General features: G+C 40.3%; 2 protein-coding genes across 5 annotated transcripts in view; one reads left to right on the forward strand and one right to left on the reverse strand.

Annotated features, from left to right (window-relative positions):
- The window catches only part of blnk (B cell linker), a 29,083-nt gene extending 12,189 nt beyond the window's left edge, over positions 1 to 16,894 (forward strand). For 2 of the 3 annotated variants that reach the window (XM_077494996.1, XM_077494998.1), the window contains 21 exons: positions 3,670 to 3,716; positions 9,636 to 9,701; positions 11,335 to 11,381; positions 11,988 to 12,028; positions 12,110 to 12,224; positions 12,470 to 12,573; positions 12,707 to 12,779; positions 12,893 to 12,976; positions 13,093 to 13,118; positions 13,197 to 13,228; positions 13,353 to 13,380; positions 13,473 to 13,524; positions 13,708 to 13,732; positions 13,823 to 13,847; positions 13,946 to 13,976; positions 14,423 to 14,501; positions 14,593 to 14,621; positions 14,717 to 14,766; positions 14,840 to 14,923; positions 14,993 to 15,148; positions 16,515 to 16,894. In XM_077494996.1, coding sequence (XP_077351122.1) covers positions 3,670 to 3,716; positions 9,636 to 9,701; positions 11,335 to 11,381; positions 11,988 to 12,028; positions 12,110 to 12,224; positions 12,470 to 12,573; positions 12,707 to 12,779; positions 12,893 to 12,976; positions 13,093 to 13,118; positions 13,197 to 13,228; positions 13,353 to 13,380; positions 13,473 to 13,524; positions 13,708 to 13,732; positions 13,823 to 13,847; positions 13,946 to 13,976; positions 14,423 to 14,501; positions 14,593 to 14,621; positions 14,717 to 14,766; positions 14,840 to 14,923; positions 14,993 to 15,148; positions 16,515 to 16,679 — 1,359 coding nt within the window. In that variant the 3' untranslated portion in view covers positions 16,680 to 16,894. Of the gene's footprint in view, positions 1 to 3,669; positions 3,717 to 9,402; positions 9,463 to 9,635; positions 9,702 to 11,334; positions 11,382 to 11,987; positions 12,029 to 12,109; positions 12,225 to 12,469; positions 12,574 to 12,706; positions 12,780 to 12,892; positions 12,977 to 13,092; positions 13,119 to 13,196; positions 13,229 to 13,352; positions 13,381 to 13,472; positions 13,525 to 13,707; positions 13,733 to 13,822; positions 13,848 to 13,945; positions 13,977 to 14,422; positions 14,502 to 14,592; positions 14,622 to 14,716; positions 14,767 to 14,839; positions 14,924 to 14,992; positions 15,149 to 16,514 lie in introns of those variants that run through there. The other variant, XM_077494997.1, reaches the window with a different exon arrangement.
- znf518a (zinc finger protein 518A) lies at positions 16,807 to 24,294 on the reverse strand. Of its 2 annotated transcripts, none has more exons than XM_077494991.1 (3): positions 24,104 to 24,294; positions 19,162 to 21,288; positions 16,807 to 18,710 (listed from the first exon to the last, which is right to left on the reverse strand). In XM_077494991.1, the coding sequence occupies exons 2-3, from the start codon at positions 21,272 to 21,274 to the stop codon at positions 18,055 to 18,057; spliced, it is 2,769 nt and encodes a 922-aa protein (XP_077351117.1). In that variant the 5' UTR covers positions 21,275 to 21,288; positions 24,104 to 24,294; the 3' UTR covers positions 16,807 to 18,054. The 2 variants fall into 2 exon arrangements, with proteins under 2 accessions (XP_077351117.1, XP_077351118.1); XM_077494992.1 differs by lacking the exon at positions 24,104 to 24,294 and adding an exon at positions 22,685 to 22,873.
- Positions 24,295 to 25,724: the final 1,430 nt, after the last annotated feature.

The raw sequence follows: 25,724 nt of genomic DNA on the forward strand, positions 1-25,724 counted from the left end.
GTCACCGTGACGATTAGTTTGCTGTGCTGGAATGACCGTCCATTAATTTTCTAAGGTGCTTGTCCTCATTAGGGTCACAGGCTGGAGCTGGAACGTTTCCCAGCCAGCTTGGTGAGAGGCAGGGTACCCCATGGGTTGGTCACCAGCCAATCACAGGGCACATAGACAAACACGCATCCAAACATTCACACCTATGGACAATTTAGAGTTTTCAGTACATTATAACTACAGTGAATACTTTTGGAATGTGTACCTGGAGACAGCCTGGAGAACAACCATTGCCAAGATTCAAACCCAGACCTCATATTTGCGATACACGCATGCTCACTGTCTGCTGAGAAAACGTTCTAGTACAAACAAAACACAACATTAAACTTTATATCTCATCAAATATTTAATGGGCTGATGCTTTTATCACTAATATTTTTTTTCAGCTACAAACATCTCATCATCTGAATTGTTATTACAATCTCTTAAACTAAGCTTGTAAACTGGAATATTATTACCTTCAAATCATTAGGAAGTTCTAGTAATCACATGGTGCTGAGGCTAGCAAAACATCTATACTTTTGTGTTTCTCCTGCTCGAATAATTTTATAAGCCATTAACATACGGAGATTTTAAATGTACCTCCACCAGGCACAAAGGTGAGATTTTTGTTGTTGTGCTTGTTATTAGTTTTATTACCAATAAGAACGTGAGAGGATCTGTTTTGTTAGTCAGCAGCATGCCAGCATCACACGAAACTCCATAACATTCCGGTACACACATACTTATTTGATTGCTAACATCACAAACAATGCGTGTTTTTGTTTTTTTTCCTGCTCTGCCATGCTTGGTTATTCTGGAATTCTCCCATAACCCTAAACATGCTTCTTACATTAAATAAATATTAAATTGCACTACAATAGGGGTGTATGCACATAATACTGGGGCTAAAAGAATACATTTTCCCTTTTCCATTAAAAGTCAGCAAAGGTCTGATGATTGGATGTGTTCGAAAAAATTTCTTGAGGATACGGTTATTTCAGGAGTCCCACGCCCGATACTTTCAGAAAATGTTTGGCAGACAATCGCAGATTTTGAACCTGTTCAATCAATACACCAAGTTCAACCAAGCCATGGGCTCAAGTAATGGTGATGTGAAACTGTACAACAGCTAAATTGGAAGTGACCTGAAACTTGCAACTGTTTCTAAACACAGAGGACCAAAATGTGTTGCATGTTTGCATAACAAGTCTCTTAACTTATTTAGCACAGCAAACATAAAAGAAGTGTTACAACTGTAATTCAGTTACCAGATGAGCTAACAGTTAACGTTTTCTACTTTTTCCTTTCTTCTACTATTTCCATTCATCCATTATCCATCCATTATCTACCGCTTCGGTCGCGGGGGCAGCAACTTTAGCAGGGAAACCCAGACTTCCCTCTCCCCAGCCACTTCAACCAAATCAGGCTTGGAGAAAAATGTTATGTGTGTGGTGTGCTGTGCTGTCTGTTCTCGACATCACCACATGATATAAGAGCAGTAAGCACGCACAGCTTTTTTTCTTCCTTGTCATGTTTTAAAAAATTGGTTAGAATATATTAAACAAAACAAAACAAAACAAAACAAAAAAAAACAACTACTCTAGGATAAAAAACGCTCTCACAAACAGGCAATAGGAACAGAACATTCTTAGCGTGGGAACAGACACACAACACAGGCAACTAAATACGGTGAGACTAACAACACACAAATAAGGAATTGCTCCAACTTTTCAGTGCAATTAAAATTCCTTCTTCTTACCTTCAAATTGCTTTATCACCAGGCTTCTTCCTACCTCACCGAACTGCTACACTACCTCTAACATCCCTACAAAACAATTCCCTGATCATTTTGCACTTCATCCTTTCTTCTGGCAAACAAAATTACCCTCTAATATTATGTGAACTTGTTTTCATCAATCTGAGCCATCAGCACACAATTCCCAAAACATAACTATATCACAAAACTGCAAGAAATGTGAATTGGTAAATGGTTATTGGAGACGATAATGGTTTTGTTCCCCATAAAACAGATTATAGTTTTTATTATATTCATACACGTATAAAAAGAGAAGTCATGCTTTTAAAAAAATGCTCAAGAATGCCAGTAGAGCATCATTCTAACAGCTGGTGAGTTATTAAGATTTGAAAGTGGCTCTACACAAGGCTTCCAGTGTGCAATACAAAGGAGAGAAAGATGCAGCTCGGAGAGAAGTTGTGTCTCATTTGAACAAGCACAGACACTCCTATAAATAATTCAACATTGGGACGGTGCCTAAGTATCCACTGGGGTGGATTATTTGATATTTTATTCTGTGTCAGAAGGCTAAGTCTGATTTATACAGACACCTTTTTCCCCACTGTAAGAAGCATGACGATGAAGTGTGGGGTCAAGGTTCACTTTCTTTGAAGGAGGTAAAGCCTTTCATATTAAGCAATCTCACTCTGTGATTTACAAATGATTAAATCACAAGACTCTGCTTAAAAGGGCATTCACTGCTGTGCTTATTTTGGGTGCTGTCTGTTACCAGGAGCTTCGTACATTCACACAAAGGTCACGTTAAGTGCTTTAAAAAGACTCCCTGAGGTGGTCTAGACAATTGTTAACAGATTTTCTTAACATAACATTACTGCTGTTTTTTTGTTGTTATTTTTTATGATATAACTATCCATTATAGTTTGTTTATATGGCATTTTACTGTCACACAGTTCCATAACATTAGGACAAATTTAAAACAAAGAGCAAGAGGGAGCGAGAGAGTTGGAGCAAAGAATGACCTGGAGCAATGAATTATGAATGAAGAAGGGAATACATAATTTAGTTGGTATTGTTGCATATTTTATGGTAATCATTTTCCTTTCATTTGTGATTGCCTTGGTGCTCAACAGAAATAGTTAGACAAAATTATTACAAATTTTATTTTTTTTTCATTTATTGTTGATGCCAACGTATCCCTGTGACTTGGTGGTTTGCGTGTCTGCCTCACAGTCAAAAAGGGTTCAAGTCTCACCGTGGGCCTTTCTGTGTGTAGTTTGCATTTATTGAGGTACTCTGGCTTCCTCCCACATTCGAAAAACACACATGAAGAGTCTAAATTTCCCATTGGTGAAACGTGAGAACACAGTAGATGTTTTGTTTTTTTGTCTATCTAATCTATATGTCACCAAAAATCAGCCGCAGAAACTCCACTTCACCCATGACCCTGAACAGGAAAAAAATAGAAAATGGGTAAATGGAAGCATGCAGACATCATGTGACAAAGCTGCCTTTGTTTTTCACAATGTGATTTGTATATCTTGTACTAAAATTGTTCATAAATCATGTCTATATTTGAACCACATGGTTTACAAAATTTAAGAGGCCTGTACAGTCACCTTCTCATCTGCGTCGTTATCACAATGTTAGTGCTGCTATGCTGCTTAATAAAATATGGAAATAAATGTGTGCCCCAGCAATGCCCTAGAGTGACCCCACTATCACCTCTAAATGTTGGATTAAAGAGCAAATTACAATGAAGGTAGAGTGCATTCACAAAATGATGAAGTGAAATACTGCCATCCACTGTTTGCAAATAGTCTGACGTGCAATATCACCTCTATGATGACATCTTGTTACTTATCAGATCTTTTTTGTTTCAACAGAATATTTCAGATGGCGGCATGAGCAAGTTCAGCCCGCTTCATCGACCGTAAGTAACAATGATTAATAACTCTTATCACTCAACTCAGCCTCCTTAACACAAATAATAATGTAAAATTATGTTTTTGGAACACTAAGTTTGATTAAAGGACTGCTCATTATTGTCAACTTATAACAACATTGTCAACATACAGTACAGCATGTTTACAGATGATTCGAGATTCCAAACATTGCATTTTATTTATTTCCACGGTTTCCTTCATTTAATGATGAAATTACGTTATTTTTTATTTATTTATTTTTGTTTCTGTTTTTTTTTTTTTTTTTTTTTTTTTTTGCCAACAATATGACATTGAAAGCAGCCAACAAAAGTGTGTTTTTTTTTGGCTGTTTTTTTTTTTTTTTTTTTAATGTTTACTTAATTATGAGCTCCTGATGAGGTTGTTCCACATTTACGTGATAGGCCTACTTACATAAAGCACTCTCTCCCCTATGTGTTTTAACCTGGATCTTGGGAAAAGAGCATCGAGAAAAGATGGAAGCGACACAAACATATAATAAGCAACTCTAAAACGAACTGGGAATCATTGTAAATTACATAAAGAAGCTATTGTGATCACTTGGCCGTGTTCCTATTACAGGCTGCAGAGGAGAAAGTAGAGCTTGCCACTACCTGGGGGGAAAAAAAGACTAAAAGTCTACCCTGGTGGAGGCAAAGGCATGTTTCACAATGGCATGAAGTGCTTGACCTATGATAAGATTCTGACAACAATGACACTGACTTGTTTGTCAAGGTCCACGTCTTTTCAGAATCAAAATAACAGTCTCAGGTTTTGGTAGGCCTTTAAGTGTATCAAGCCTTGGGGGAAGAATACCAACGTTATCTTACCAACGTATAATCTTAGACTGTCAGATTTACTCTTTATTACAAAATCAATAAGACGACATAATTGTTTTAAAAACCCAATGATAGCCGCCACCCTGACTGCCTGGTGGAAGGCATTAGAAATTACAAACTCCCAATTGGCGCCCTGTGGGCTCTCTCCCATTTGGCATAACCCCGACTTTCAACTTAATAATCAGTCGTTCCATTTAAGCCTATGGGAGCAGAAAGGAATTACACACCTTCATCATCTTTTCTCAGATAATAAGTTTATATCATATACAAACTTGGTCCAGAAATATGAAATAAAAAAGGGAAATTTCTTACATTATCTGCAAGTTAAAAATATGGTTAAGAAACAAATCCCAACACTTCAAGATACGCTCCAACTGCCTGTCTTAGCTAAAGATATTATAAAGCTTTCTCCAACAACAATAAAGAAAATATCAAAAATATATAAGTTATTTTTATACACAAATAAAACGTATTTACCGACTTTAAAATGGGAAAAAGACTTGTCTATAGTTCCGGAACCAGACTTTTGGACCCAAATCTGTGAAAATGTATTTAAAATGACCAAACAGACAAATTTGCAACTTATCCAATATAAGATACTTCATAGAACATATATTACACAATATATGATGAAAAAAATGGGACTCTCTGACTCCGACATTTGTCTCCAGTGCTCACAAAACACTGCCGATACTTATCTTCATGCTTTATGGTCATGTACTCCAGTGCTGCATTTCTGGACTAAAATCTTGGAAAAGCTCGCTGATATATTAAACTGTAGGCTTCCTTTATCTCCAAGACTGTGTTTACTAGGTGACTTAACAATAACTGAGCGACCATGTAAACAATCTCAATCTATATTTATAGCCCTTACTATTGCTAAAAAAATAATCCTTGTCAATTGGAAAAATAAACAATCTCTAAATATCGACCACTGGTTAAACTTACTAATAAATTATATCTCAATGGAAAAAATCTCTGCCTTAAATAAAAATCAAGTATCAAGATTTAAACAAATATGGTCTATGTACATAGAATATTTTAATCTCAATTTGGCAACTTAATCCTGCCAAGATTCTGCCTGTTAACGAGAGCCACCACATCGTTACAACTTCTGTTTTCGCTGCTCCTGTATTTGGTATTTTGTATCTGATTGTTTTTATTTTTATATAGTCAGGAACCTAGTTGCTGCTAGTGGGCTCGAGCATACCACACTATACGACACTATACTCAATAACTCCTTAAGATCTATTTCTAGTGGGCACTAAGCATCAACACTTGGTGTTACTGCATGCTAATTAGTCAATTTTCTTGACGCCGTCCCCTGTGGTCGGGCGGGGGTGGTTCTGCCCCCCCCCCCCCCCCCCGTTGTCTGCTCGGTGGCGGTTGCGTCTTGGCCGCTCCCTGGGCCCCCTGTGGGGTGCGGTGTTGGGGTGCTTCCCCTGGTGCCCGGGGCGGTGCCGTCCCGGCGCGGTCCGCTGCTCCGTGCCCGGCGGCGCGGTTCGGGGTGGGTGGGCCTCCGGTGTGCCCCGTGGTTCCCTCTCCCCTCCCCCTTCCTCCCCCCCGTCGCCTCTCCCTCCTCGCCTCCTCCCGCCCATCCTCCTCTGCCTCCCGGTCCCTTTTCCCTTGTCGCCCTCCCTCCTCCTCTCCCCCCCCGCCTCCTGCCCTGCAGCCGCCCTTTCGCCTTCTTGTCGTCTTCTCCCCGCTTCCCCCGCCCCCCCCCCCCCTTCCCTGTCTGCCCTGCGGCCCCTCCCCCTCCCTCTCCCTGGGCCTGGGGCTCCCTCCCCGGCCCGGGCGTCGGGCTCCGGGGGCCGGGCGAGGGTTTGGGGCCTGCCCCGCTCCGGTATAACTCCTGGTGCCCCGGGCGGGCCCCGGTGGCTGGTGGGCTGTCCGGTAGCCCTGCTGCGCTGGCTGTCCGCCCATTGTGGTGCCGGGTGGATGAGGTGGGGGGCGGCGGGGGGTGGGGGTGCTGGGGGGCGGGCGTGCCACCTACACCCGCCGGGTTGGGTGAGGCCCCGCTGGTCGCTCCTCTTACTCACTTCACTAGCTTGCACTATACACTTTGTAAATATACACATAGGGCACACAACACATTTCTTGGTGGGGTGGGGAAGGGTGGAAACACCGTCTTCACCCTTCAACTCCCCTCCAATTTTAATGCACCTCACGTCCAAGGGGAGGGGTGAGTTGGGGCGGGGAGCCATCAGAGGGGATGGACTGCAGTGCCTGGCAGCGCTGTGGTCCCCCCCATTTGTGTCCCTGCCCCACCACTTTGTCCCTCCATTCCCTTTTTTAATGCACCACACATATACATATTCATTTTTTGGGGGGGGATACGGGTGTGTCGGAGTAGGGGAAATTTTTTCCCTCTGCTCCGACTCACCTGCTCCCAATTTTAATGCACCACACGCACACACTTGTATATACACTGGGTGGGGCCACATTCACGGTGTAAGGGTAGAGCTCGCCAGTCGGCGAGCTGGCGGACTCAGTAACAGGGTTAGGTGTCACTTGTACTCTGGCGTGACGACCGGGGCCTCTCCCCACCGGGCTCGGTGTTCTGGTGTCCCGCCTTCTCCCCTGGTGCTTCCTCCTCTGCTTCCCCCCTCCCGCCGCGGTGCAAATCTCGCGCGGCTGGAGGTGGGGTGGGCACATCTTCCCTCTCTGCGCTGCTGCCCGGTGCCGGTTTCCGGGGGGGGGTGGGGGGTTCTCGCGGGGGGCCGGGTTCGCGGGGGGGGGGGTGGCGGCCGTCGGGGGGGGGCGGCTTGTTTGGGGGGGGGGTGGAGGTATGGGTGGGTGGGGGGTTGGGTGCTGGGGGTCGGGGTGTGTTCGGGGGTTTGGGGGTCGGGGGTGGTGGGGCCTGGGTCGTGGTGGATGGCGGGTTTGGGTGGGGTGCGGGGGGGTCGTGGGGGGATGGGGGCTGGGGACCGGTGGGGCGCTGTGGGGGCCCGCTGGGCCTCGTTCTGCGGCCTTGGGCTCGGGGGTGTGGGCCGGGGCTGGGGCGGGGGTGTTCCGGGTATCTGGGTCGGCTCGCTGACCGGTGTCCGCTCGGGTGGCTTGGGGGTGGCCTTGGTGCTGCCGCGGCCTGGGGATTCCGGGGGGGGTGGGGGGGGGGGGGGGGGGGTGCTCGCTTTGCTGGACCGCGGTTGACGGCTTCTCTCTTTGGTGGTGGTCCTTATGCATGCCAGATCCGTCGCACCAGCATCTACTGAAACTCAACAGAAGTACCCTCTCCCTCCCACAGCCCCTTGAATCAGTTGGTGCTGGTGTCTGTGGTTCTCACTTTTCTTTATCTATCCTTCCCTCCTTCCTCTCTTTAGTTTTTCCTCTGGTCACTTGAGATCTTAATTTATTAGAAGTATGAGGTTTCTGGGGTTGGCATAAGACTCCGGTTTTGTAACCACGCAGGAGGGGTCTTGTTGGTGCTGGACTTCACTTTGATGGATTGGATGTACTGGCTTCTATTGATCTCACTCTGCCTTATCGATCCTTCCCTCCTTCCTCTCTTTAGTTTTTCCTCTGGGCTCTTGAGATCTCGCTAAATTTGCTGGAATTTAGAGGCTTCCGGGGTTGGCGTAAGACTTTGATTTTGTAATCATGGGGAAGGCAGGAAGTGTTTGGTCGGTGCTGGATGTCACTTTGATTTACCTTTCTTTTCTCTTTATTTCTTTTTTTTCTGACCTTTTCTCTGGTCTCCTGACCATTTAAATCTCACGACTCTGGCAAGATTCTGAAGTACCTGGTTAAGGCGAAGGGTAATGGGATATTTATAAGGTTTTAGGTGAATGAATGAGTATAAATTTATACGTATTTGCACGCACGCACGCAAACGCACGCAAACGCACACACGCAAACGCACGCACGCACGCAAACGCACGCACGCAAACGCACGCACACATACACACACACAAAAAAAAAAAAAAAAAAAAAAAAAAAAAAAAAAAAAAGGAAAAGAGCAATGATGACAAGACGTTGAATCGGTAAGACTACCGAATGAACAATTCTGAGCTCTTCAAAAAAAAAAAAAAAAAAAAAAAAAAAAAAAAAAAAAAAAAAAAAAGAATACCAACGTTAAAAATAATTGCATTCAAAATGTAAATACAAGGACACACATCAAAAGATTAATGAGACTGATAATTTCCAGACATTTCCACTTTTATTTCCAAGTATTTATCATTTACATCTGGATCTGAAAAAAAAAACAACAAAAAAACTACAATTCCTTAGTATGTGCTTATGATACACCTCCAGATGTGTTCATTGAAATCGTACAGAATAAGTAAATAAGGAGTGCAATAAAATCCTTTGATCCTTCCTCTGGTCCCCTGACAATTTCACGCCTCTGGCGGGACTCTGAAGTATCCCGTTAAGATGAAGGGTATGGGATTTTTAACAGGTTTCAGGTGAATTAAAGAGCACAAACTCACATGCACGCATGTGCACACACACATGAAAGAGAGAGAGAGAGAGAGAGAGAGAGAGAGAGAGAGAGAGAGAGAGAGAGAGAAAGAGACAGACAGAGAGAGAGAGAGAGAGAGAGAGAGAGAGATGATGATGACATGTTGACTCGAGAAGGCTGCAGAATGAATAATACTGAGCTCTCCAAAGGAAAAAAAAGGAAGTGCAATAACAACCTTAACCAACACTAGACGGTCCCAGCATGTGCACCTGCTGATGCAAGAGTTTTGTTGAAAACTGTGGTCACCCAAATCACTTGCGTGACCTGCGTTTTACTGACAAAGAGTAGAAAAGAGAAGTGATTACAACCTCTGGGGGATGAAGGCGTGACTTACAATACAATATGACATAAATGACACTGAAATATGACAAGCTTTGGGTTAACTACAAACATGGACATTTTAAGTAAACTCACAGCTTCTGCTGCAGCAAAAATTCGGTAAGCTCTGTCAATTTTTATTTTTTTGCCATGTGAACATGAATTTTATTTTGACTTTAATTGAAATTCTAGAAATGTTCATAACAGGAATGCCCTAATCAACATTTTCCTCAGTCATTTTTACGCAGGTTCTCACTGACTAACAAAGTTGTTTTGTTTTGTTTTGTTCCCAGGCAACTACAAAAAATTGCTCAGGACATTCAAAAGAATGATGCCGCCTACCTGAATAAATTTAGAAGGTACATTTCATCTTCTGATATTTACTTTTAACCTTTACATACTATCCAAACTGGACCCATCTTGACATTTGACAGCATTAAAAATACCGTAAATGTCATCCTTTCAGCCTGATTTTTTTCTAAAGTGACCCTAAAGCTGCTACAGGTCAAAAATTGATTTTAGATATACCCATTTCCGTTAAGTCAAAGAAAATTGTGGCAATGGTGGGAATCTTGAAAATGTGTATGCCATAAATATATGTATTTTTTTATAGGGCAGTGGTAAAAGTATATGAGAGTACACTTGAAACAGTCCCAGGAACTGTCTCTGTTCCCCTACATTTGCACAGTTCCAGCAAAACATGCCTGAAGGGTCATGGCAGAATCTTCAAGTCATGTAAATGTGTATTTTTATGGGTCAGTGAAGATGGTTTTTACAGGGGAGTTTGAAACAGTCCCGAGAACAGATTCACGCAGACACTCACCTGCTTGTCTTTTAGGGGTCATAAGGGGAATCTCAAAACAGTCACAAAAGTAAAACCGTGTAAGAATTAGCATATCTAATAAGGACAGGTCTGCACCTGCAAAAGTATCAATTTACTCAATAAAATAATAATGAAATATTTCATCATAATCTCATTAAGATACCAGGCTGGCATTTCTATAAAACAGGAAAAATACTCTCTTTATTCTCTGAAATATTGATTCAGGGTTAATCAGCTATTTAGTAATGTCAGACCATCTATTAATACATTTTGGAAAGAGCTGCAGCTCATTATTTCATATAGACAATTATTATGAGGATATTCTTAGCCCAGGTCCACATTGACCCACAACAGACTACTCATGCATAGAAAATAAAGTGTACTACTACAAAAAAAAAAAAACAATAAATGCGCATTGCTCATTACAATGGCAGATTGCTGACATCTAAAAATGAATCTGTGACTTTTGGGGGAAAAAAAATGTTTCTGCTTTCACAGTAATTTCCATAGGACAAACCATGAAGCCAAAAATATCTCAAACAGCTGGCCTCTGCCTCACTTAAGGCTACAAGACCTCTCGAGATTTACCGTTACCGAACCTATTTACGTGTCCGCGCAGTTCAAACTGTCTCCCTCTTTTAACACTTTTATAAGATTTTGCTTTTATTCATTAAAATTGCAACATCGTGCCTCAAATGCTGTCATTTGAATTATCCAAATCACATTCATATTTTATATGAAGGCATATAAATTAGAACATCTTGTGAACCCACCACCTGCTCGCGTAGAAATAGGACAAAATGCAAACACGTCGACCTTTGAGGCTGATGTTGCTGAAGTAGACAACAGTTTTGTCCAGAAAGGAAAACACTTGGGGGTGCTATTGTTCACTTTGGGGGTGCCCACAAAAATGGGCTACATATGCGTCTGACATCTGTAGACAGTACAATTGGGAAAGGGGAACCAACCAAACCCCCACCCAACCCCCGCCCCCTCAAACCACAGGGGTACCGCCAGAGATGGGTAGAGTAGCCAAAACCTGTACTCAAATAAGAGTTTTGTTACTTTAGAATAATAGGACACAAGTAAAAGTAAAAAGTAGTCCTCACAATAATTTCTTGTGTAAGAGTAAATAAATATTTAGTGATCTGTGTCTTTCTATGTGACAGACTGAAAAGCAAACCAGCTCCAGAGGTACCTTTCAGAGACTACAGAGGTAAGACCTCACCGAAAACTATTTGAATGAATGAAACATGCAATGGAAAAGGCAAGCACAAAAGGGCAACCGCGACCCATCGAAAGATTTTACTGTCATTTAAAAGGGAAGTCAGCCCCGAAAAATTCAAAATCCATTTGTTTTTATCCATCTCAGGGGGTGGCCATTTTGGCACTTGCTGTCGAACAAAATTGACATCGTAGTTGCTCGGCGATCAGGTACCGACCTCACCTGTTTTTGGTCATGTGACGTTTACAAGCTGAGTCGCTGTTGATAGCAACTGAAATGTCATTTTCTTTTGACAGCAAATGGCCGCTACCTGAGATAGATAAAAACAGGTGGATTTGGCTGCTTAATAATTCATATTCCACAAATGCAATATTAATCAAAATACCATGTCCAAACCTTTCTTATCTCATTGTTAGGTTTAAAGTCAATGAATGACTAATAATTTCATTTTCACTTGAAACAATTATGTAGTTCGTCTTACCATTAATATTTTTACCAACCACTCCAATCCACCAAACATTAAATTTACTTGAAGGTAATGGAATTAATTTGATCAATTGAGTAGTTTATAATTAAAGCAACTTTTACTCCTTGCAGATGAACACATGGGTGCAGAAGATGCGTCTGATTCGGAATATGTAAGTTTGAGAAAATGTGGTGAAATTATTTGCATAGGTCTACAATTCTCTCGAAAATGGCATACTTTTCATTGTCCCCAGGATAATGACACGTATGACAATCCACAAGAGCACGACATCAGCTATGAGCCTCCTCCCAGCCACAATGTCTTTAGCAGAACCTCGTCTTCATCCTTCCTGACGGGGGAATATATTGGTCAGTATAGAAAGTCATTGAACGTACTAAGGCCAAATCCTTTGTGTTGATACATTCAAAATTCAAACATTTTCTATTCCTTTGATAGTTCTCAGTTTTTAGTATACGTCATCGCTCTAATACAGCAAGTTGAATCAGGTGCTTTGTGTGGCATTTTTTAAATAGAAACACTTTCAAACTAGCACCTCAGGGGGATTCAGACGCGAACATTATGCAAATACTGACGCTTTACTTCTCCATTACAGATAGCTGCCATAATGGGCCAAGACTGGAACACCGAAAGGCCTTCAAACGAGGCAAAGAATCACAACAGCTGTCCCTAGGACCTAAACATAAAGGCAGTAATGACGTAAGATGAAGTTCAAGACACAAGCATTAAAACATTCTGCTCATCAAATTAAGCTCTGTCACTGACGAGCATATACTTACCACTGAGCATGCAAAACAATTTCTGATTATGTGTTGTCTTTGCGGCTCTACAGGAAGACTACATCAATCCAGATGGCAGTGATGAAGATGACAACTACATCGAACCTGCAGACGACCCGACTCCTAGTAAGCTACACTTTAGAACAAAAGGCCGAATGTAAAACTTTAGTAAAAGCTAGTAACCAATGCTCCTAGCTATAGAAGGCTACTTGAACAAACAATATTATGATTTTCATTAGATCCTAAGATGTATAATGAAAATGGAACCGTGAAAGGCCAATCCATGTTCCAACTAACTTTACCAAAGTGTCAACCCAGTCCAGGTAGGTTAAGCAATATGCAAGAAATCCAATGTTAAATGTCAAATTAAATTAATATTGGCCATACATTCAACTAGAGTAAATTGAATCACAAATTTGCCTTTTTGTTTTTCCTACAGATTTTTATGAAGTTCCAGACCAAGAGGTGGGCTTTTTCAAAGTGTTTGTGCTTGCGACAACAATAATAATTTATTCCTTAAATATACTTACGGGATCTTTTCAGGATATGATGTTAGGACATGTTTCAGCAAACAGGTAAACCTATTACTCCATTTAAAGTAATAAATCTGAGTATTAAATTAGCCATTACTTCTACTCTAACCCTGACCCCAAAAGAGAAACATAAAAGCTCAAATCACGATTTTGACCTTGTTTTCAGAGCAAAAATGAGGGGATCGCCCTTTGCTGTAAGTGTTTACAAATGTGCAAGCACTCAAAAAATATAGATTATTATTATTTTTATTTTTTTATTTTTGTATATGCGTGTGTGATCCTCCAGGAGCATCAGGCCGAAAGTGACTCGTCATATGAAGTGTGGGATCATGATGAAAGTGGGTATCAAATGGATTAAACACTAATTATAGTTAGATCTATTTAGCACGTTGTGCCACCTAGAGGATGTCCAGTGTAACAACAAAAATACGTTGATATGTTTCCTAAAACAAGCAAGGTTCTCATTGAGAGATCATGTCAACTTAATGTGGTTTCCTTTCATGCCAATGATCAACCTGCAGAGCCACACAAACCTTTGCCAAGAGTGTAGGTAACACACACACACACACATACATACTACTACTATCTTTACATTCTAATGACAGTCCAGTGATGGAGACTTTTTGATTTTATCAGATCACCAAAACCTCCCTTAAGACTGGTAGGTTTAATAATCAATACTTGACATTGTTTTGAGATTTCTTGATTGCGCCTTTTGTTGTCTATTTCTTGAAATTACATGTATAGCTCTTGTTATAGGCACAAGATGTAAAGCAGAGGGACTTTGACCGTAAGTATTTGTATTTGGCCCGGGCCCAGACAATTTGCAATTAAATTAGCAATTTTTCAAGGGATCACTGTGTGGTGTTAATTACTGAATGAATGAATATCTCAAAACAAAACAAAAAACAACGTACATGCATGTCAGAAATACAATGGTAACTCTGAAGCTTTATTATTATTATTATTATTATTATTATTATTATTATTATTTTGTGTGATGCTATAACAGAATGGTACCAATGGTGGCAAAAGGGAAAAAAACAACCATAGAAACTGAAAATTGAACTTTATGCAACCATAAAAAAAAAAAAAAAATGCCCAAAATAATAGCATTATAAAAATCTAAACAGCATGTAAGACGTCAGCCAGTCTCACAAAAAACATTGTGTTTGAATTTGGATGTGCTATTTGGATATTACAATCTGACAGTACCGTGTGGATTAATTATTACAGGCCGAACACCACCGATGATTCACCCTGATCGTAAGCCACATCCTCCAAAATCACTTACTCTGGACATGAAACGACCAAAGTAAGTTGCATTTAGTATTTTGAGGGCAAAATGACTCTCATTCGAGTTCTAGTTTATTCTTTGTGACCTATTTGTCTTTACTCTCTTACAGAATACCTCTTCCAAATGTTTCCTTTCTCAGTAAGTAACTCGAGGAGTTGGTGGCTTACAAAGACAGCAGATGTTACCATTTTTATGTTATTTTCCCTGCTACAAATGTTGTCTTTGTGTCACAGAACAAACTGACAGTGACTCTTTTGAAAATGGGGCCACAGGCCAAGACAAGGTTGTCTTCTAATTGAAAATACACAATCAATTAAAGCTTGCCACTGACTGATTGTCAATTTTCTTCATTTCAGGATGCCGAAGTCTATGGGAAGCCATGGTTTGCTGGGGAATGTGACCGCAAGACTGCTGAGCAGCTGTTGATTCACGCAAATAAAGTATGACTTCACTTGTATTACTTAGACATTGAAACTTGCCTGACATTGTGCTGCTGCTTTCTGCATCAGGATGGGGCCTTCATGGTGAGGAAGAGTTCCGGACAGGACACAAATCAGCCCTACACGTTGGTGGTGTATTATAATGGCAGAGTGTACAACATCCCGATCCGGTTTACACACACAAGACAGCAGTATGCACTGGGGAGGGAGAAGAAAGGAGAAGAGGTACACTTTGCAGTTTGTGCATTTGTTTCTCTTGTTAATGCTAATATGCTGTATGCTAATTATTACAGCAAAAGTGGCGTTTGTTTTGATCAACCAACATTATATTAAATAGAGCTGACAAGGAATATTTTTTTACATTATTACAATTTTAATTCAAAATGAGGACAAGCAGTATGTAAAATAGACCCTTCCAGTGTGACGTCACGTTTAAGTGCGCCCCTTGTGGTGGAGGACAGTGCGTCAATTTGTTTGTTAGTAGCTAGCAAGCTAAGATAGCTGGAAAACTTCGATATACAGCAAGACAAGTATATCCGGACACAAACGATTTAATGAATGACAATTTACACCATGATAGTGATCGATGTACTGTTTCAGGCAAAAACAACATACTTTAAGCTTCCACTTCCACTTTGCCTTCCAACAAACTCCTTTTTTTGGAGCTTGCGGCTCCAAACGGTTGGTTTCAATGAGTCGCAGTAATGTAGTGTCCGACTCGGGATGTTTTTGTGACACTTGACATATTTCCCACCTTTTAACGAAAACGCTCGCCGAAAATCAAGCTCTGTCCATTCATTTGTTATGGGATGTTTCCCCTCCGGGAGGTGCAGCGAAAGCTAAGCAGTGACGTCAGCTGGAAGCGTCTATAGATTTTTAGAATGAGTAGACTGTAATTCTAACTAGTCTAGATGGTAAAAACAACGAATGTGGCCAACATGCACTTGACAGTACACCAAGTGAGGCAAGACAAATACATTTGTAAAAGAATCAATTCCTGACATGTTAAATATTCATGTTTAACTCATTTACTCCCAATAACGTATAAATACGTTTTTTAATGCTCTAAGTGTCCCAAAAACGTATTTATACTTTTTTTTTTTTTTATGCTAGAGCATACAGAAGGCTTTGATGCAGCCTCTCAACTGCAAAGAACGGTTTCAGAAATGGTAGTTATTACACAAACGGCCAGCAGGTGGAAGCAGAGCAAAAGAGATCAACCAGGGCCATGTAGAAAAAAAGCTCAATTACAATTTTAAATAGATTTGTGAAAACTGATGAAACTTAGCTCTCTTCTAATGCTAATTGCTGCAAAACGGAAACAGGTAGAAACATACTTTTTTTCCTGATGAAAGAAGAGACTTTAATCTTTCTTTTGATAGGCTCCATGCATTTATAGCAATAGAACACAATATTCTGTGGGCCTTGCAAAATCAGTCAAAATCCGGTAAAACAGCCAGGAGCGAACGGGATTGCTTCTGTGAAAATGACTGGGAGTGATAGGGGTAAAAATGTGTCATTGTATAAACAAATGGTAGGCTAGAAAATGGCTCACCAGTCAGTAATTGCTTAAACTGATTCTCCTTTTAAGTATTTCCAGAGCGTCGCTCACATCATCGAGAACCACCAGAAGAACCCTCTGGTGTTGATCGACAGCAAGAGCAACAGCAAGGATGCCGCCAGGCTGCGTTTTCCTATGAAACCAAGCACATCTGGATATCACCGCTGCACTTCTGATGCATTCTCCAGTCTGTAAGGCCCACTGGGGCGGCATGTGGCACTAAATGAGTAGACTCAGAAGACTTTGAACATGTTTATTGAGATGCTTTGCAGTGCTCACGCTTGATTCAAATTAACAAAAAGGCTGAGACAGTGTAGCTATATTAGGATAAAGATTATTTTATTTATTTTTTTTGAAGACAGCAACTTGCAAGTTGTATTTTCGTTTAAATAAAGCAAAAGCAATACATAGCTCAGTCTCTTTAATCGTGTCACCAGGAACACACAACTTGCACTTAGTCTCTGATCAACAAATAAGTTCATGCAGATTGGTTGCATAAAAAAATGAATTAAGGCACTTAATGGAAAATATTCTTACAGTACCACGAGCTTTACTATGTTCAATTCGAAACCTTTTGTCTGAACTGAAGGTTTGTTATTTACAGCGAGTCAGACAAGGATGGTCCTGGAATGACAGAAACGCGCACGCACACGGCACCACAGTTCATGTGCTGTCAATACTGAGATCTCATGGCTGCTTTAGGAAATGATTTGCCACCGGACGACACCGGTTGAGATTGTTGTCGGCTTAGGGTGAGGTAAAGGAAATCAAAATCCTCCTTTATTAATAGTGCAAGTAAAAAACTAGATTATCATTTTCAAGTCAAACAAAAGTAAACTACACTGAAAAACAACAACCAGTCTAGGTCAGATTTATAAAAAAAAAACAAAAAAACAAAAAAAACTACATCATTCGCTGACATAAAACATAAGTGTAGGTATAAAAATGTAGCGCATTAAGGAATATCTGCTCGCCGCTAAATGAATGCATGAAAATATATCTGTCAGAGAAAATATGAGATTTTAACGCTATTTGTTTGGAATTTACAAAACATTTACAAGAATTATTTCATCGGCCCAAAAATGAAGTTTATACATTGGAGCCATAAATAAATGTTGAATAAAACAGCTTATTGCCTTATCTTTTTAACAATACAGAGTTTTTGGTATAATGTATATGACTATCGTGGGTCTCAGCATCTTATGCCAAAAACATAAATATGTTAGTTGCAGCCTACCCGTATATACATCTCAGACTATGTGGCAATACACATTTACAGTGTTTTCTAAAATGTGACAGTGTTTTTAAATAAAGCAAATGCGTCGACAAAAACAAAGGGGACTAATAACTAAATTAACCCCTTCATGAAGTTTTTGAAGAAACTTCTGAAACTGGACGAGACAAAGATTTTATGGTAGGTAACATTACCCCTGAGCTTGTCCAGGATGTGCAACAATATTTATTTAAGACTCTGAAAACTGATTGTCACTGCTTGTATGATTGTTTTGTTGTATTGGAGTCATCTTCCAGACACGTTTTGTGTTCCAGTGTATGCGACATTTAAAAGTTTTCACAGTTTGGCTTTCCAGTCCATCAGGTGCCTCTTCCGGTGGACCATCCACACCTCCTGCTTTTCAAAGACCCTTCCACAAAACCAGCATCTGAATTTCTTTGCCATTTTCCTGTTAGGTGAAACTGCACCAACCACCTCGTACTTTTTCCTGCTTAGTCTCCGCAGCTTAAGCTTCAAAACAAACCTTTCCTGGACCAAGTTCTCCCCTTGCCACGGCGGTTGGGTCTGAGCGTCCATATAATGGTTTGTCTCGTGGGTTCCGTTGGTCACGGCTGAAAGCGCATTCAGAGTCCTTTGTGACAAGACGACCTTCTGCACCTCTCCTCTGTAACGGCTGACCACGTTCATGATCCTGGCCACCTCGGGGATGTCTGCGTCCGGGTGATTGAGTACCACAACAGGCTGGTCTCTCACCGGACGCCGTATCAACTGAGAGGGATTCATGGCTATTAATTTCAGGGTTCTTTGCAGGCTTTTCGGAGCAGGCTGCCGGCAGCGTACAAAGGCTGGCCATGATTCATGTGGGATGGCTTTCTCCACTGGCGGATCGGCATTGCGGAGATGGTCTGGTTTGAAGACTGGAGGTGCCACTATATGATGGTCACTCTGTTCCGTAGACACCGCAAGCGTTGCTCCTCCTGAGTTGATCACACCTGTGAGATTAACAAATGACACTCATTGAGGAATATGTGCAACATAACGTATACAACATACGTACACTTTTTTTTTTTTTTTCAAAGCTTTCCCACTGCTTTGTTTCATGTTTACAAACGTTCCATCCTCGTCGCTTTTGGTCACATGGAAGATGACCCGGAAGTGTTTACGGCGCACCGGAGTTGACATGGTATGCGAAAAAAACAACTTTGCGTTCCACGCAATCTTTGCGAGAAAACGCATTTTGGTTTTTTTTGCGAGGGAACGCAAAGTTGTTGTTTTTTTTTACCATGTCACCTTAGGGGCTCCGTAGTACGAAAAAGAGCTTTTTAAGGTAGGTTTTTTTTCTCATTATACACGATATTCTGGTAAATACAAAGTAAAAGATATAACAGAGGGTAAAACCCTCAGCCATTTTAACTCTATAGGGACTATAATTTGCAGGCTTACCCTGTGGTGTAATAGCACGTTGGGAAAGAGGGGGCGACCCGCTGTGGCTGCTTTGAGTGGCTCCATCAACAGTTGACACACTGCAATCAGGGAACGCACTGGAGGAGGGGAGCTGAGAATTCTCGGGACATTCTTCCACTGCGGTCTTTGTTGAATTTGACAAGATGCTCTTGTCAAGAACAGTGTCCAAGAAGTGCAGTGATTTATTTGCATCATCAAGTTTTCGTTCAGATGGCAAACACACATCTTCAAATACAACAGGCTGGTCTTTGAGAACGTTTTCCGGCCCAGCTGGCTTTGCAGCGCAATGTGGAGGAAGTTCTGCCGCTGATGGTGCATGTGCTGACGTAACGTCTTCTCGGGGGTCATGTTGATCAGCCGCCGGTTCCGAGACCTGCACTATTCTATCAGGATTTGGTCGTTTGTACCGGTCCTCCACTGGAAGACGGTCTATTGTAAGTAAAGGGCTTTGTGACACCCATTGCCTCTCTTTGACCGGGTTTTTCTTTAACACTATCTTTAAGGCTAATTCTGAGGTTACTTTCTTTACCTTTTTATATCTGGACTTTCTTTTGCGTCTTCTTCTCACAGTGTTATTTTTTGCTTTGCCTTTAGAAACAGCTTTCTGCTCTTGGCTCGCAATCGTGATCATTGGCTCACTGGAATTATTGATTCCATCCAAACTGAGTTGCACATCTTCAGGCCTTATATTCCCCCCGTTATTCAAGTTAGTCTTTAATTCATGGTTCTCGCCATTTTCCAGGATCTGGACACACTCAGGTGGTTCATTGTGGGTGGAAGTTAAAGTATGTTTACTCAGTTTTGTTTCATTCTCAAGGCAATGTGGGTCATCATTCAAAATTACTTGACCTCCCTTTTGGACATTGTGATAAGCATCCCCAGCAGGATTTTCAGAGGTTAGACTTTCTTTTTCGGTCTTCTCCATCATCTTCAGCCTTTTAGCATAGGTAGCACCATTCTGAGCCAAAGTAATCTTGTTCTGGACCGTGAGAACAGTGAGATCCTCGGAATTTTCCGACTTTGGATGGACGTTAATGTCTTGAGGAACATTGGACAGAACAGATTTGAGAGCCTTGGTCCATTTCTGGTCACCCTTTTCCCCTGCAACCGATTTCATTAAAAACTGCTGGGTGTTCTTTAGTGTCGTCTGGGGATCAGACAAATGGCAGTATTTATCTAGGAAGTCTCTACCTGGAAGAGAAAGGCAGTCCTGTGTCAACCAGCACATTTCCCTCACTGTACTCCTCGTCAACCTCGGCTTAAATTGACTGTTGTTTGATTTCCTTGCTATGGAACGGATTTCCTTCTTTTTCTGGTTACCTTGCTGGCAACTATGGTTCGCATTAATGTGCTTTGCGAGCACCCACTTCTGAGAAGCTTCATAGGTACAATGAGGACAACATAAAGTTTGATTTGCTGTTATGGACCCAAGCTGAGTATTGTCCTTGTGAACGTCAATCTCATTTGCTCTTTGGAGGCCAAGATGATGTACACACAAATGCTCTAAAAACACAGTCACGTCGCCAGTCGAGAACGTCTGACACTTTTCACACGAGTATTTGCCATTTTGGCAGTGACACGCCGTGAGATGCGCACTCAGTTCAGACCATGTGCGTTTCACGTCGTCGTTACAAATGTTGCAGCTAGAAAAAGTGTCCTTGTGGCTTAGCAGATGAACCTGAAGGTAGGAGAAGTCTTGTGCATCAAAAGGACATATATGACAAGAAAAAACAGGCGAGCTCCCGCTGTGCTTTTCCTCAAAATGTCTCATCAAGTCTTTGGGAACATATTCCAGATTGTCCTTGCATTGGCTGCATGTAAACCTGAGTGCATCTATAGGCCGACTACGGTTTGTCCAGCGTTCGCTCTGTTGCGCCTCCAAGTGGGGCTTCTTTGATGAAGGCCACTCTGTGCTTTGCTTGCCTTTCTCTCGTGTCTTCTTTGGTCCATTTTTAGCTTCACGTTGCATAGCTGGAAGCTGAGCTGCACGTTTCCTTCGGTGGAGCCGTTTGTGCCAAACTCGATTCTTCTTGCGTACACACGTTTTTTTATTTGCAGTAGAGGTAACTTTGCAAATATCCGTCAAATCCATGGGCTTTCGGGTGTCTGAAAGTGAGCACAAGAAATCATCAATTAAGTCACAACCAATTAAGATATGAAGAAACACAACAATATTGCATTTTTAATATACAGTAGTATATTATTCCAAATACTGTAAGATGCTAATTTGTAAAGTAAAATTGAGTCAAACAAAAGTCAAGCCTTACGGTAATTTGTTCATATTTCTTCTTTTAGTACTCTTAGTGTAAATGTTTTTCTTGCACTATACATTCTTTTACTAATTTTACTACAAGCTACATTGTATTTATTTACTTTGCTTTTAAATATGTTTGGTGTGCAAATGCTTTTAAATGTTGCACTTTTAATTATATAAATCACATTGAATTTTTCGACACTAGTGAGGATAAGCGGTTCAGAAAATGGAGTATGAAATGGGTTATATAAATATAGCTACCCGTTTCATCCCTTGCCTGCAACCCTTTCTGGCTTTGGAAAGTAAATTAGTTTAATTCATTTTATCTAGTTTTAAATTTAAATGAAGTTCTTATGACACCAAAATAACCGCTTGTAGAGCTGCCGACTTTTTTTTTTTTTTTTAAGCACAATGTGCCGCACACACAAACAGTGCACTCATGTCCATTATTGATTTAAAATGCTTTATTAAAATGGTAAATTGTAAAGCACTGTAGACACATAACAAATTTGACCGCACCCCCAACCTAAACTGTTAAAAATCAGTACGTGTACCCTGCCTAAGACACAATTTTGAATATTTTGTAATGTTTTACAGTTTTACTTGTTTTTAACATATTAATATTTAAAATACAGATAGCTTCTTCTTGAATTGTAAATTAGTTCTCCAGTTTGGGTGTGTTGCTTAAATTTACAATAAGTCAAAAATTCTTCTGGTTTCAATCAAATCTTACAATTCAGCTTACTTTAGTGTATGAAAATTCTCTCTCTCTCTTTTGGTAATTGGATATTACATTTGGAAACAGCCAAACAGGTATTAAAAAAAAGAAAAACTAGCGCTTATTTGATTTTCGTTTTAAAATGTAAACATCAAAATTTAAATACAGTTTGATTGTATTGTTAATAAATAGTGCTTTATCAGACTACAAGTTATTTTGTGACTACTGATTTGTTTGTACTATCTTTCTCATTAATGCCTCATTTGTCTTTACCTTAGTATATTAATGTAAAAAATACATGACAAGACAACATTGGAAAAAAAAAATAATCAAATAACAATTGCATTTTTTTTCTTTTTTGGGGGGGGTGGGGTCACATAGTATTTTTTCAATAATCATTCAAGTCTAACATGGTGGCAGCTCTTTGTTTTGCTATGTCTATGGGACACCTTTTTTTCCCCCTCCTTTTGCCTTTCAATGTATTTTTTTGCCATGGGCCTTAGCAGTCGTCTACATAGTTGGACGCTTACCCGTGACACATGATAGAGCCGAGAAACATCTTCTTTTTTTTTTTTTGGTCTTTTAATAAAGTGAGTTACATGTGGACATTCAGCCCATCTTTGCTCCCTCTTTGGCTATCCAGTAGCACCAGTCCAAGGCTGTACTTGATCCAAACCAAACGTTACAGTATGTACCCCTAATTTGATTTCTCTCCCTGCACCCCCACCTGATGTCTCATAATTACTTGCTCCCCATCCTTCTGTGTATTTTGGCAGTTGTCATGTGTCGTGGTGTCACGCTGTCCCAAGCTTCTGGTCAGTAAAAGTCAGAGAAAATGTCCAGTATTCAGAAACAAATGTAGACTTTTCAATTCGTGTATTATGCTATATTCTGTTTTTGTTTTAGAAATAAAAATAGAAAATCAAACTTTTGAGACTTTTCCTTACTCATTCCAGATAAGAAACACTAAAATCAAGCTGTTCCAGTTCCCTGTGACCCACATGTAAGCGTTTCGGTAGATCCTCACGAATGGCCGTGTCCAATTTAAATTACCAGCTACACATGATTTTAGTAAAAATTTTACGGAGAAAATCATACCAGTAGACTTTTGAGTAAAGCATTCACAAAACATGCACAGTTGGCAGGTCTGCAGCAGAAAAAAACTTAATACTAAAGGGGGGGAAAATATGCATTATGACTGTTCTAACAGTTTGTGGGAACTGCTAATGCTGAGACATAAGTGAATAGAACAACAATCCTTCATCATAAATTCACACAACAGATGCACTAATATTACTACTACATGTCCACCTGTTGCTGGCTACGGTTCAACTTGTTCTGCGTGGAAATTCTATCATATTCTTTTCGGCGGAACAACACGGAACTCAAAAAACAGGTGTTGGCCACTCTCGCTATACAGTCATCTTTGCATGATCACCATATACAGTAGATACGGTAAGGAGAAGAAACATTAAAATGTCAGTCCGAGTTTGCAAATGCACCAATATATTAAGCCAAAGAAGTCTCCAAAGTAATCATATCATTGCAGCCTTGTCCGTGAGTGGGGCGGCCATTGTACTATAACTTAACCACAACAAAGTGACGAGACTGCAAGCGACAGACGCTTAGGGAATTGGGAAGTGACGAGTTGAAAGCAACCAAGTGAAAGACTTGTCACTGCTTCAACTTCCCAGGAAAACGCGATGTGTGCCTTTATTATCGCGCAAACGGTGAAGATGTGTCGACAAGTAGCGTTTTGGTTATTTAAAATAACGTGACGCACCAAGCTCTTGCATAGACGAAATAACTTGGTATAAAACGCGTAGTAACAAAAGTTACGATAATTCCACATTTTAACGTGATGTCATACTAACGCTGTAATCGCATAGCAACTAGGTTGCACAAATACTAATCAAAGCAGTTGTTGTAACAACTGTCTCGGTTTTTACCTTTTCTTTTGTCGAGAGCTTGACAGCTCAGCGAGCGGCAGCCATGATGGTTTCATCATCCGGGGATTACAGCCTCTGAGCTCCTTTAGCCTTTAGCCTTTTAGCCTGATGGCACCATGCAGTAGCCCGTCCTGTCTCAGGCTTCCTGCTGCCTCAGACTGCCGACACCCCGGCCGGGGCTCGTGGGTGGATAAAGTGGGAAATTGCTCTTTTAATCGGCGATGATCCTATCGCCGCTACCACATTTTCGATTAAAAAAAAAAAAAAAAAATGTCATAAACTTATGACTTACTAAATTAATTCTATGAATGTCTGGCAAAATGTTGTTGTTACAGTTGTATTTTTTTGTCGTGTTTATATGTGTTTTATTTGAAACACGACTTAGTTGGAAGTTATTAAGTTAAAAAATACTACAGGCCTCTAAGCAGAAAGAACTGTGTCCTGTGGGTGGCAGTAATGTACTGTACTAGTTTTCACAATTTTAATTACAGAATGACTGTTAAAAAAACAACAATGAGAGAGAGAGAGAGAGAGAGAGAGAGAGAGAGAGAGAGAGAGAGAGAAATAAATAAAAGGAAAAGACACCTAAGATTTTAATTTCATTCATATTCAGGCACTTTTTCTAAAAAAAATATAAAAAATAAATAAATTGTGGACGCATCACTGATTTTCATTTAAGTCACACAACAATAGACAAAACGTCAACTACTACCGCACCAAAAAAAAAAAAACATGTACAGGTATGTTTTCATTTTTTTATTGAAGAATAAACATTCCTTTTCCTTCTTGAAGTGACAACGTGTGTTCTGTCCTACTCTTGCCACAGGTTAGTAAAATGTAAGTTAAAAAAAAAAAAAAAACCTTCAACAGTGTCAGAACATTAGAACGGAACGCTTTACGATCCAATGAAGATGAAGGGTCAGAGTCAAGGTCAGATATGTTAACTAGTGTTTAGCACCTTAGTAAAGTTAGTTTGATCTAGTTGATTTATTGATTTAAAAAAAAAAAAAATGAAATTGGTGCAATTTGTTTCTCCCATAAACAGAATAGCTGCCATGTACGAAAATTGTTTCAGAAAGATGTTGCCTCTGTAACTTATTTTATCATTATTATTATTATGATTATGATTATTATTATTATTATTATTATTTTAATTAAAACATCACTTCGGTCACTTTTTTTCCGGAATGACGGATAGACGTACTGACGGATTGACGGACCGACAGACTGACGCTATGGATAAAAAAAAAAAAAGAGTGTCCTTTCTGCTTGAGCAGAATTTGTTTATTTATTAGATAGATAGACAGACAGACAGACAGATATTTAGATAGATAGATAGATAGATAGACAGACAGACAGACAGACAGACAGACAGACAGACAGATAGACAGATAGACAGATAGATAGATAGATAGATAGATAGATAGATAGATGGATAGATAGATGGATAGATAGATGGATAGATAGATGGATAGATAGATAGATAAGACCATCCAGCATTTTATTTGATATTCTAAAATCTATTTATAAATCTCTTTTTTTTAACCCTGCTAAGGCACGTCAAGTCAGAGGCATTCTTGTCCCAAGGCAAGCCAGGCAGCGTACGGATTTGCATTCCCAA

Source organism: Festucalex cinctus, chromosome 14, assembly GCF_051991245.1.
Source record: "Festucalex cinctus isolate MCC-2025b chromosome 14, RoL_Fcin_1.0, whole genome shotgun sequence".
Taxonomy (NCBI): domain Eukaryota; kingdom Metazoa; phylum Chordata; class Actinopteri; order Syngnathiformes; family Syngnathidae; genus Festucalex; species Festucalex cinctus.